General features: G+C 43.7%; 1 protein-coding gene across 3 annotated transcripts in view; it reads right to left on the bottom strand.

The window, feature by feature from the left end:
- NBAS (NBAS subunit of NRZ tethering complex) overlaps positions 1–13580 on the bottom strand; it is a 322416-nt gene that overhangs the window by 46950 nt on the left and 261886 nt on the right. For all 3 annotated transcript variants that reach the window (XM_035000616.1, XM_035000615.1, XM_035000617.1), the window contains 2 exons: positions 3662–3880; positions 596–798 (listed from right to left, as the gene is read on the bottom strand). In XM_035000616.1, coding sequence (XP_034856507.1) covers positions 596–798; positions 3662–3880 — 422 coding nt within the window. The remainder of the gene's footprint in view (positions 1–595; positions 799–3661; positions 3881–13580) is intronic.

Here is a 13580-nt window from a genome sequence, read left to right on the forward strand (position 1 = left end):
ACTTCATGCCTCATTCTTTTCTGAGCTTAACTTTCCCCCCCCTTCCCTAACCCTCCTGGATGCATTCCCACGAAGACATGGGCACACTGACAGAGAGCTCGAACTTCTCAGTTGTTGGTTTCATGCCATCAACTGCAGGTAAATAAAACTCTAAGACACTTAACAGATGTCTAAACCTTCAGTATATGATTAACCTTGCCTTGTGTACTTCAACAGGAGCTTCTGGGACCCATTTGGCAGCCTCTACAAGGAAGGGGAAGTAGAAAAGCCAAGAGCTGCACATCCACCTGGGTCCCAAGACAACCTGACACTCGGCTACCTCCCACACAGGCCATTTTGGCCTTACCCTATTTCAAGAATTATTTGGGGGCCGGGGGAGAAGAGGGTCTAGCTGAAAGTTAGTTTGAGGACACATTACACACAACACCAGTGGGGAAGCATTTTCATGGTTCTCCATTCTCAAGATCTCTTAAGACACAAGACTCTGAGAAATCTCATGAACATGTCCCGCTTTTATAAAGTACTTCATCGTTCATAAAATGCTTCTACATACGTGGTATTTTTTCTCCGTTCCAACGACTCTTCTCTAGCCTACCTCAATGCAGAAAGGATCTTCCTTACTGCATCCTGCACCACATCCTTGGGCGAGATGTCGAGAGGGCCCACGGCCACCTGCAGCAGCTGCTGAATCATTCTTAGAGGCAGACCGTCCAGACACATGGCCACAGCTTGGTCATGAAGTTTCCCTTTCTCTGATCGGGACAGATCATAGAGGTCACCGTACCTCCGCAGTGTTTCCTACAAAGATATGGCATGCAACACCTGAGTATCAAACAGGAACTCAGTGTGTCCACATGTACGCAACGAAGCATATTTAGAAGATTCTCAAACCCCACACTGAAGAACAGGCAGTGGTCAGTAGGAGCGAGGGCTCCAGGGACACCAGGCTTGGGGACAGATCCTTGCTTTACCACGTAGTAGTCTGTGGGCCTTCAGCGGCTGCAAAATGAGGAGGACAGAGATTCTTGCGAACAGGGCGTGTCGTGAACATTAAATGAGAGAATGTAAAAGGCCTGTAGCACAACGTCAGGCCCAAAGTAAAGCTCATGAAGCGTAAGTTTATTATTGTGACTGGGCCACAACCACGTGACAGCTCAGGTCCACAACCACCAGCTGCCAAACCCAGGTAGTACACGTGTGTCACCTGATTTAATGCTTCTAATAATCCTGCAAAGAGTTTTCATTAGCTCCATTTTGCCAAAAAGTAAACTGAAAACCGAAAATGTAAAGTAACGTGCCCAGAGTCACATGGCTAGCAATTCGGGAAATGAGGATCAGAATCCAAAAGACTACATTTCCCGGCCCCCATGCCACACACCTGCCCCTCTGATAACGTCTGTAAAAACCAACGTGACAATAAATAATGTATGAAACAGGCCACAAGCTACTGTTTTTCATCATACCAAACACGGTCACTTAGGGTAAAGAATGCTTTCCAGGTTCTGTATAGCTTCTCAGGTAATCTTGAATATGCTCTCTTGTCTTTCAGAACCACCATGTAAAATCCAAACTTTAGCTGGATAGTTGATGATATTAAAGAACTGCTGTTAATTTTTTTTATTGTGATCATGTTCTAGTAGTGTGTTTACATGCATCCTTTAGAAACAGATGTGCAAGTATTTACGGATAAAGTAAACCAATGACTGGGATTTTCTTTAAAATAATCCACAGGAGCAGGGTGAGGGGAGGTGGGAGTATGCATGAAGTAAGAGAGGTCATATTCTGATCACTGGTGAATGACTGCCCTGGGAGTTTAGCACACGACATTTCATTTTACTCTTCTCCCCGCTGTGAAACTTCTAGTAACAGAAAATGCCCGTGAGTGCAACAGGGCAGCTACTCATATGCGTCCTGAGCAAGAGGGAACCGAGGCACCACAGGATAAAGGCCTCTCGTTTAGACTGCACTCACCTAGGGTACAGGGGATCTTCTTGCACTGGGTGTACAAGCGAAGAGGTTAAAATTAAGGTCTGAACTTAAAAGGGACAAATGTATGAAGCTGAAAGTGATTTCCAGTGTTTGCTATGAAAAGCACCTGAATAAAATCAAATAAGGTCCACTTTAGGGACCAGAAGTGTCTGCTATTATGGACCATCCATGGTCTGACCGAATGGCATTTGCAAGCAGCCACTGGTACCTTTAAATCACAGCCGAGCGCGAACAAACGGCTGTTTCTGTTAATCATCCCCCCGACCTCATATACATTGTTCTAGTCACTCAAAGACAATACTTGTTCCAAGGAGAGGGATGACAATTCTCCAGATTTGAGCACCGTATATTTAATTTAAAAAATAAGACAAATATTTAATTTTTATACTAATAAGTATAATCACTTTTACTTGAAGAATTCAAATTTCACCCTAGTTCTCATAATTAGGGATTATAGCGCTGTACATGTCAGTAGGATAAAATCCAGATTGGTAAAGCCAATTTGTTCCCTGCAAAGCCTTCTCTATTGCTTGTACATCATTTAACGTGATTCATTAGACAGGCTAATAGCACTGAAAAATACAAAATGAAATAAAACTACTATCAAACTTTTGAATTCTTCCCATCATCTTTTCCATGAGGGCTTTGCATTTATGTGTCTCATACAAATTTTGAAGTCTTCCATTTGTTCATTATCTGAACTGCTCTCCACTGACCCGCCTTTCTATCAGGAAGAGCTCTCCACAAGCCAAGAATACAATTCAATCAACATGTACGGTGTGAGAAAAATAAAAGAGGAGATTAGTGGCCACTTAGAGCTTCATTTACCATCAACATTAAATGGGCAAATGCAAAATTACTTAGACATCTAAACATTGTTTTCACCTACATGAAACCATTTACTGATTGATCTGTCAACTTCTCAGTTATGGAAAAGAATAGCTAAAACTCTCTGGGCTGGAACGGTACAGAAGAAAAACTACAAAAGCTACAGAGGATTTCCCCGAGCTGTCCTCACACACTGGGCCTCACGTTTCCTCATGGGCAGCGGCTCCGGACTCTTGTGAGGGTATTTTCTGAGACACCATGAGAGTCTCAACTGGAAACCAAGTAGGAACAATTCTACTAGCCAAAATAATTTATATCAATAATAAAATGATATTGGAAACATGAAATACAAAAAAATAGGACAAGTGCATATAACTGGAAAAAAGAAAAAAAAAACCTGTTGAAGCAGGTACAGATGGCTCTTTCTGAATTTTTCTGAAAATGAGGGAGAAAAAAATCTATCATTTTTCAGTTGAGACAGCAAAACACCTACCAGCTTGTTGGGCTTGCAAACCACTGTCCTGATCGCTTCTCAGCTTCAGTGACCGCTCCCTCCCCCAGGTACCCAACCTGAGTTCAACTCAGGGTTCTTTCCCCCATCCTTCCCACCTCCTCCCTGCCAGAGATTAATCCTGATAAGCGGCCTCAAAGAACTGAAAACCAAATCGACAATCAAGAGGTAATGAAGAAGCTAAAGGATAAATGATGGAGGACCGTTTTTAAAGACATCTGCAAGATTGAAAACCCTGGCAAAACCACTAATATGGCTTGAAAGGAGAAACGAAAGTGGGTACTGATGTTATCTGAGTGAGTGAGCATGGGGAACAAGTTTTCACTTCATTACCTGCTCACTATTCTTCAGAGAAACAAGGAAGCTGTGGTTGAGGGTTTCCAGGTGAGCAAGTGATTTCTCCAGATGATTCAGGGCATCTGCATAGGTCATTTTAGAGTCACTAGCTTCTTGAATGTCCTCTTCCAAATTTCTTTTCCGCAGCTTCTCAGTAAAATGTTTGACTGTCTGAATAGCCTTCTTAGTCATCTCTTTACGTGCTTCCACAGACAGCTTCAACACAAAAAGGGATTGAACAGTGAGACAAGCCAGCCCCACGTTACCAGAGACAGCATATTTAACAAGGGACTAGTGAGGCAGAGAGAACCAAAGTGAAATGTTGGCATACAACTTTAACCAGTGAATAGGCTTTTGTTATATCAGCTTTTCTTCCGTGAGGAAAACAACAACATGAGGGACCATATGCGCTATTAAACTAGTAAATATAGATTTTTTTAATCCAATATGCAAAAGTAGGCAGTATATGATGAAACTAGCATTCAGACAGAGTCCTGGTTACAGTGAAAAAAGGAGGAATCATTTCTACAACCACAATTACCAGTTTTGATAATTTACTATAAGGAAATGATTAAAAAGAAGAAAACAGTATTGGCATGAAGATTTTAACTGGAATAAGACTATAAAATAAAACCTCAAAAGCAATCTAATTGCCTGATATAAAACAAATGGTAACTAACTTATGATAAATTATTAGATAGAACATTATGCCATCATTAAAATTAGAAATTATAAAAACAGTATAGCAATTTGCAAAGTGCTTATCATAAAACTTTAAATTTTAGGCATCAGAAATCAAAACTGTCTACATTGTGCTCATATTAAAATCCAAACTAATCCTGTGTGTATGGCTGAACACAAATACACCCACACACACACAAATATTAGTGACTACTGACGTTAACATGTTGGGATTATGAGCAATTTTGTTCTCAACTTTCCAAATTTTCTATAATAATGTCATATTCACTTCTGTACTTACCAAGTATTTATTGAATTCTGATATGTGAGAGTCATTTTGTTAGGCACGCAGGAATCATATTTTTCTATTATTAAAAATATTCAGCTTACTTGGCCTGAAGTCTGAACATAACCCATCCTGACGGAGGCACCGCACATCGGTCAGCCACGTTGGGCCTTTTCAGGCCCCACTGATTTGTGCCGCTTTGGATCCTAGATTTAGCCTCATGTCAACTACTCAAGCACATTTTTACTATAGCCCTAAAAGGGCGTTGTGTTAATTTAAAGAAATAAATAAAATAAGAACAGAGTCCTAGGGCAAAATCTTATCTTTACTATTATTTCTTAAAATCAGTTACCGTGTGTCTCTGGTTATCCTGAAAAGTACCACAGGCATCAAAACATGGCATCAGTGACCATCAGTGACTCGGAGGCCAACCCCTCCCAACCTCCCATTTCCCACCAGCTCCCTCCAAGTCACTCTACACAGAACTCATGTTGTGTAATGCAGATGGCTGACATCTTCTTCATCCCATGTTCATGTGGGTAAACGGTAGCTTTAGGAAGTACTATTTCCACTGAATTTTAACTAAGGGTGTGCTTTGCAGATGCAGCTTCAAGTAAGCTTTGGGGCCAGACTGCCACCTCCAAGCACTCATGACACACAACAAAATCAGAAGCCCCCAGCTGACAGGCAAGTAGTTACATTATTCTCTTCACTTGCATGCACTGTGAACTCTTTTCTGTGGTGGAGAAATAGAAGATAATAGACCTCGTGTAGTTCAGAGCCCTCCTTAGTTCGCCCATCATGTGGATGGAAAGACTGAGCCCCAGGGAGGTTGTGAGATATGCTGGGGTTCCTCAAGTAAGAGACGAGACTAAAAGCCAGCGTCCAGGTGCCTTGTTATGGAGCTGGTGCTGCCCTTTCCCCGCACATCACACAGCTTCCACTTTGCCGGGGCTACTTCCTCACAGGCTCTGACAGAGCGGTGATGGGTGCATGATGGCTGGGTGCTCCACAGAAGCAAAGACAAATAAGAATATGGCAGAGTGAACCCTTCCTTTCTGTTCACTCATATTTGTCTCCCCAAGAAAGACAGGTTTGGGGAATATGTGGATATACCAGCTGGCCAAATGTCTATTCCCTCCTAGCCTATTGAGGGCCATGGAAGAATTTCAACCACGGACCAGCAAGAGAGTAGGGACAGGGCGGGCAATTCACACGTGCAGGGAGCAGCGTCCTGGGAGAAACAGCTGGTCTCCATACCCTGGGACAGATCCAGATGCGGTCTTGGTTGTCCAAGTTTTAACGTGCCATTGTCAACCATCTCTGGAATAGCTAGGTAAGTAGGAAGAGCACTCACCTCAGATAACCTGTGCTTAATGTTCACTACTGGGTGACTAGACAACTTGACAACATGCTTCAAGCCTTTGTTTCTTCTGTGTGAAATGTGAAAAATCTCATCTAGTATGCAATGTCCTTCTGAGAATTTAAATGAGATAATATATAAAATAAGCTGAATTGTAATTTGACCAACTGATACAATACACAGGCCATCTTCTACCAGTTAGTTTTTTTTATCTTCCTAATCAATTTGCCACATAATCCCTTCTAGAAAAACCTTTTCATAAGCTCGGAAAATTCCTTGGTATGGTAGTTCAGGACTTTCACAAGCTGGCTCCAAGCTAACCTCTAGTCTCAAATATAATTGTAGCCCCCATTCCAAGCTCCATACACATAAATTTTTCATCATTCCCTGGGGTCACTAGGTATCTTGTCTCAGCAAAATGCTCTATCCTCTCTTCTTTGCAAGGCACATTCCTACCCGTTTTAATACCAAGACACACACAAGTCATCCTGGACTCATCTGTTTCTTCAGACTGGCTAGTCCATCAGCAGATCTTCTATTCCAACAAGTGCATCATCTACTGGCTTGTATACATGGAAACTCTAACTGCCCAGCAATACTGAGTCTAGGCCTCACACTGATGTCTGTGCTTTCCTAGAACCTGCTATGGAACGGCCACAGAATGGCCACTAGGGGCAAGTGAATTTTCTGGGAGCTTAAATTACTGGACCTCATCACCAGTGTTGTTGGAAAAGGTCCCCCCACCCCTTATGTTTAATAATCTTTCAGAATAACTAAATAACCCAAGAGTTACTAAGAATATAGAGTGTAAACAAATGCAACCCTAAATTAATTTTCCTGAGGGAGGGGGGCCTGTATAGAGGCAGAATGATATTATGATAGAAGATATAAGGACTGGGCATTTTGCTTCATTGGACACTTAAGCTTTTCACTCTTTACTTTATAAAAACAGGTCTGTCACTGAAAGACTATAAGGTGAGATTAGGAAATACAAGTTTCGGGGCACCTAGGTGGCTCAGCTGGTTAAGGGTCCAACTCTTGATGTCAACTCAGGTCTTTATCTCAGGGTCATGAGTTCAAGCCCCACATTGGGCTCCATGCTGGGCATGGAGCCTACTTAAAAAATAATTAAACCAAAGCTGGCGGCATCACAATTCCAGACTTCAAGCTCTATTACAAAGATGTCATCATCAAGACAGTATGGTACTTGCACAAAAACAGACATATAGATCAATGGAACAAAATAGAGAGCCCAGAAATGGACCCTCAACTCTATGATCAACTAATCTTGACAAAGGAAGGAATGTTCAATGGAAAAAAGATAGTCTCTTCAACAAATGGTTTTGGGAAAACTGGACAGCCACATGCAGAAGAATGAAACTGCACCATTTCCTTACACCACACACAAAAACAGACTCAAAATGGTTGAAAGACCTCAATGTGAGACAGGAATCCATCAAAATCCTTGAGGAGAACACAGGCAGCAACCTCTTCAACCTCAGCTGCAGCAACTTCTTCCTAGAAACATCACCAAAGACAAGGGAAGCAAGAGCTAAAATGAACTACTGGGACTTCATCGAAATAAAAAGCTTCTGCACAGCAAAGGAAACAGTCAACAAAACCAAAAGACAACCGACAGAATGGGAGAAGATATTTGCAAATAACATATCAGATAAAGGGCTAGTATCCAAAATCTATAAAGAACTTATCAAACTCAACACCCAAAGAACAAATAATCCAGTCAAGAAATGGACAGAAGACATGAACAGACATTTCTGCAAAGAAGCCATCCAAATGGCCAACAGACACATGAAAAAGTGCTCAACATCACTCGGCATCAGGGAAATCCAAATCAAAACCTCAATGAGATATCACTTCATACCAGTCAGAATGGCTAAAATTAACAAGTCAGGAAACGACAGATGTTGTCGAGGATGCAGAGAAAGGGGAACCCTCCTGCACTGTTGGTGGGAATGCAAGCTGGTGCAGCCACTCTGGAAAACAGTATGGAGGTTCCTCAAAAAGTTGAAAATAGAGCTACCCTATGACCCAGCAATTGCACTACTGGGTATTTACCCCAAAGATACAAAGGTAGTGATCTGAAGGGGCACCTGCACCCCAATGTTTATAGCATCAATGTCCACAATAGCCAAACTATGGAAAGAGCCTAGGTGTCCACCAAGAGATGAATGGATAAAGAAAATGTGGTATATATAACAATGGAATATTATGCAGCCATCAAAAAATGAAATCTTGCATTTGCAATGACACGGATGGAACTAGAGGGTATTGTGCTAAGCGAAATAAGTCAATCAGAGAAAGACAAGTATCAAATAATCTCACTGCTATGAGGACTCTGAGAAACAAGAGAGAAGATCATAGGGGAAGGGAGGGAAAAATGAAACAAGATGAAACCAGAGAGGAAGACAAACCTTAAGAGACTCTTAATCTCAGGAAACAAGCTGAGGGTTGCTGGAGTGGTGGGGGGTGGGAAGGATGGGGTGGCTGGGTGAGGGACACTGGGGAGGGTATGTGCTATGGTGAGCGCTGTGAATTGTGTAAGACTGATGAATCATAGACCTGTACCCCGAAACAAATAATACATTTTATGTTAATAAAAAAAATTAGATTTTGTAAAATAATGTTAAAGTGCCTAAATTGTTCTGCTACTCAAAAAGTATGTATTCAGCATCTATTTTGTAGGCCCTGTGGAAAAATGAGAGAAAACACGAGCCAGGCTCAAAGAAATCATATTTAGTATAAGAAATAAGATGGTGGGAAGGGGAAGAAATTGAGGAGTCATCCCTGACAGCTGCGAATCTTACTGGGTCTACCTTTGAAACACATCCAGACTCTACCCAGTTTCCCCCATGTTCATGGCCACCCCTCAGTTCTAAGCCACATCGCCTCTCTTGTACTGTGATGGTTCTAACTGGTCTCCTGCTATAGCAGAGAGCACAGTGCTCACCAAACACAAGCATTCCATGGGCCCCACCACAGCTGCCAATCCCCTTGCGGCTACCATGAGCCACGTTCCAGCCAAGGAAATCTGAGCAGAGGAGACACATTTCTTTTATGAGCCAAGGCAAGATATAACCCCCATGCATCATGATCCAGTCTCCGTTCTTTCCCAGCCATGGCATTGAGGAGGGGGCAGGTCCCAGATGGCACCAATATGAGAGACGGTAGAGCTTCTATCAGCCTGGATGCTAAGTGGCTTTGTGGTAGAGAGCCCTTTACAGTCTCTTACTGAGTTAGGAGCATGAAGGAACATTAACCTTCGTTGTGTTAAGCCACTGTGATCCTGGGGCTTACTGGATACTCCAGCATTACCCAGGAGCAAAGTGATATTCTAAAAACATCAATCTGACCATGTCACTCCTCTGCTCAAATCTATTTAACAGCTTCCCAATTCACTAAGAGTAAAACTCAGCCTTCAGTGCCCTATGAAGCCCGCTATGATTTGTTCTTCTCCCCACCCTACCTGTCTAATCCTTCTTCCTCCCTTTCCTGACACTCTTGCTCCACTCTAGACAGACGGACTTCCGTGCAGTCCCTCTGTGCCTTTCCACACATTGGTCCCTCTGCTTAAGATGTTCTCCAGGTATCCTCATGGTCGTTCCTGAGGACCTGGGACAAATGCCACCTCATAAGAGAGGCCTCCCCTGACCACTCTATAAGAGCTAGTACTCCCTCCCCCTCTTAACCGGTGTCCCTCTCTCTCTCCTTACCCGGTACTGACATAATTACGTTTCCATGTGCTGTCACTGTTATATTCCCAGAACCCCAAACCCAGAATGGTGGCTTATATATAACAACTGCCCAATTTGTTGAATGTGAAAGTGAATTAATATATGAATGAGCACATTAAAAAAGGGAGAATAGCAGAAGCAGAGTTGCAGAGGTGGGAAAGCCTGTGGCATACGGTACATATGTAACCACTAGGGAGCACTGCAGTTAGAAAGAGCAAAGGTCTAAAGGGCCCTGTAGAAAATACTCTGGCTTGACAGGCCAGATGGTCTCTGTACATGGTCTTTGGTTGGTTGGTCTTACAATCCTTTAAAAAGTGTAAAAACCAATCAGAGCTAAGGGCTATAACAAAAACAGGCAGGGGGCTGAGTCTGACCTGTAGGCCAAGGCTGGGTGACCCCCTGATCTACAGTATTAAACAGCTATAGTTGGAAAGGAGAATTGAGAATAAACAGTGGCCTTGAGTACCAGGCTGGTTATGGAATCTGAGGTACAGGAATTAGAAACCACCGAAGGCAACCCGTATACTGAGGATTACAATTATATAAAAACGCCTTATTCAGTTCCCATTTAAAAACACACTGTCGGGGCACCTGGGTGGCTCAGTCGGTTAAGCGACTGCCTTCGGCTCGGGTCATGATCCTGGAGTCCCGGGATCGAGTCCCGCGTCGGGCTCCCTGCTCGGCGGGGAGTCTGCTTCTCCCTCTGACCCTCCCCCCTCTCACGTACTCTGTCTCATTCTCTCTCTCTCAAATAAATAAATAAATCTTTAAAAACAAAACAAAAAAAAAAACACACTGTCGAAGAATCTTATTTTGAAGAAAATATGAAACTGCAGGTACCTGAGTAAAAAATGTCATTCTTTCTCAAACCTCCCTTCATCTGTCCCTCCAGAATCAGTTCAGAGCTCACACGTCTGGAAGCATATCTGACATGATCTCCCCAGGTCATAAACCACTCATAGACATTTCTAAAGCGTTCTGTGCTTACTTTTATCAAAGAACGTATCACATCACATTCAAATCACCCGGGTACTTGTACATCTCCTTGTTTAGTCAAGGAGATCCTTTAGGGTAGAAACTGTGGTTTGTTTTTTTTTTTAAATCTCTGTATTCCTAGCTCCTAAACAATGTCCAGCACATCACAGAGAAGCAGAAAATAGCTGCTAAATCACTCAACTCTCATCAACATTGGAGGGGAAAGAGAACCATTAGAAGTACAAAGAAAGTGCTCTCAGTGTGTTCCTAGAAACCTGTGGTCCAGACTGGGCCAAAAGACTCCAACTTACCACGGACCCAGCAATGTCCTGTTCCTGTGAGAAGGTCTTTGGAGATGAAAATTGCAAAAGGATATTTCAAAGGACCTGAAACCAACCAACCAACCGGGACCCGATGTGCACCATCAGCAGCGGAGGCCGCGCAGAAGGGACACAAGGACATTAAACTAGTGATCACTTTGAGTGTATTCATTTGGTACACATCCGGTGAATACATGCTGTACATCTGCCTATGGGCTGGGTGCCGGCAACACAGACCAAATTCGATCAGGTCCCTGCCCCCGGGAATGTGAAAGGCTAGTCTGAAATAGAGACAGAGAAAAGACATGACGAAGAAGCATATCCTCACAAAACAGCACCAGGGTAAGGAGGAGGCAGGGTAGAGGCCTCAGAAGGGGAGCTTTGTCCCAACTGGAAGTGAGTGGCTGGGAGGCTGGGAGACATCTGCCAACGGCGGCCACTCCTGAGGGGAATCCTCAGCAGTGAGGAGGCAGGAGGACAGGAGAAGCATTCCAAGAGCCACCAGGTCAAAGGAGCAAGTGGGGAAGCGAGTCGGCTGGCTTGGCTGGAATGGAGTGTGCAAGCGAAGGGCCTTCAGGGAACGGGGAGGAACCCAGCAGTGGTGACCACACGGAGGGCCTGTCTGCCAGGCTGATGGGACAGGGCTTTACCATCATGACTGGGAAGGCGTGACCGGAAAAAGCTTAAGCAGAAGTTGACAGGATCAGTACTATCCTTTTCAGGTCATGGCTTGATTCAAAACTCACCAAGACAACTTTCCTCATCTACAGGTTCCTTCAGGCTGATCAATTTTACTTAGCAGATACTTTTTTTTTTTTTTAAAGATTTTACTTATTTGAGAGAGAGAACACGCTCGCAAGCGGGGGGCAGGGCAGAGGGAGAGGGAGACAGAAGCTTCCATCTCTCCCTCCTCCTTTTCAAGCACAGACACTTCCCCACTTAACCATATGCTAGCCCTGGTCTATGCACAGGAGATACAAAGGTAAAATAAGACATGATCTCTACCTGGGAAGAACATACATCGTACTGGGAAAGCCACACTCAAAAATAAGCACTTATAAAATGTAACGAGTATAAACGAAGGATGTGGGTGCATCAAGAAAAACGGTCTTAGAAAGGCAAGAAAGTCTTAACAAAGTAGGTAATACCCGAACCAGGACTTGAAGGATGAGCAAGAATTCATGTGGACGGAGCGGGTGGGGTGGATTTCGGGCAGAGACAGCAGCGTGAGGACTTTAAAAAGACTTTTACAGAAGAGGATGTTCTGGGCCTGTAACTCTAGAACACCTGAGGGATAGAATACCTCGCCCCAAACCTAGCAGCTCGCTACCTCAAAGAATCTCTGGCGGTGGGGGCAGGGGGTGCAGAGCAGCAGCTAACAGTGTATTTGGGGAAAAGAGGAAGAAGTGTTTTTGAAAAAGAGCAAACAATCCCAGGACTCTGATGCCCCACGGTGCCACCCCCACCCCATTGCCACGAAAAGCTAGACACCTCCCTCCTCCAGTCTCACTCCCAGGCCAGACCCAGACAGTCACCGTGCTAGGGGCGAGGAGAAGCCTATGGGGGCACCAACGGAAACTGTGTGTGTGCTTGGGCAGGAGACTGTCCTGCAGGGCAAGAGATGCAAAGGAGGAATGGGGCTGGGGTCCCCAGGGTGCTAACACATTCGCCTTCAGGTCAGTGGTCTCCAACTGAGCTCCGTGGGCCAGTAGCACGATGCAGAGCTTTTCTGGAGGGCACATCCATTTTTAAATCTTCACCTTCTCCAAAATCTGTCCTCAAACTCATCTTGAGAACATTCTGGAGGTCAAGATGTCAAACCTACTCTCTTTCTCAGCGCACCTCTCACATAGGCCTTGCTCCACTTACATAAGACATGCATCACATTCTTTCTGAATCTGACTCTGCCACATCATCCTGGAGTCTAGAACGTTCCAGGACACATGACAAGGGACAACTGAAAATACTGGTGTGTGACAGGACTCCAACAACTGGATAATGAATATCTTTTTGCACGTCACAAGGTCTCCAGTTCTTGTACTTTCAAAAAAATTGATGAAAGATCTAATTGAGTTGTCAGTTGATAAATCATTAAAAATAATTTTTAACAATAGATCATGATGTGATTTTTTGGCTGGTAACTTGGGAGGGCACAAACCTGAGGGGCACTGCTATGGCAAAACTCCCTCCCCAACCACTGTGAACAGGGTTTTTAAATATTCATATCTACAAAAATGTAAAATGGAAACAACGGATGTTGAATGCAATTTCAATCCAGCAATAAGTAACACTCACTGAAGGGCACGTAAACTAATTAAAAAGCAATGTTTAAAGCCCTATGCATCTCATTAAGAGGTATATATATATATATATATTTTTTTTTAAAGATTTTATTTATTTTTTAACAGCGAGAGACACAGTGAGAGAGGGAACACAAGCAGGGAGAGTGGGAGAGGGAGATGCAGGCCTCCCGCTGAGCAGGGAGCCCGATGTGGGGCTCGATCCCAGGACCCTGGGATCATGACCTGAGCCGAAGGCA

Source organism: Mirounga leonina, unplaced genomic scaffold (assembly GCF_011800145.1).
Source record: "Mirounga leonina isolate KUSES-001 unplaced genomic scaffold, KU_Mleo_1.0 Mir_125, whole genome shotgun sequence".
Classification (NCBI taxonomy): domain Eukaryota; kingdom Metazoa; phylum Chordata; class Mammalia; order Carnivora; family Phocidae; genus Mirounga; species Mirounga leonina.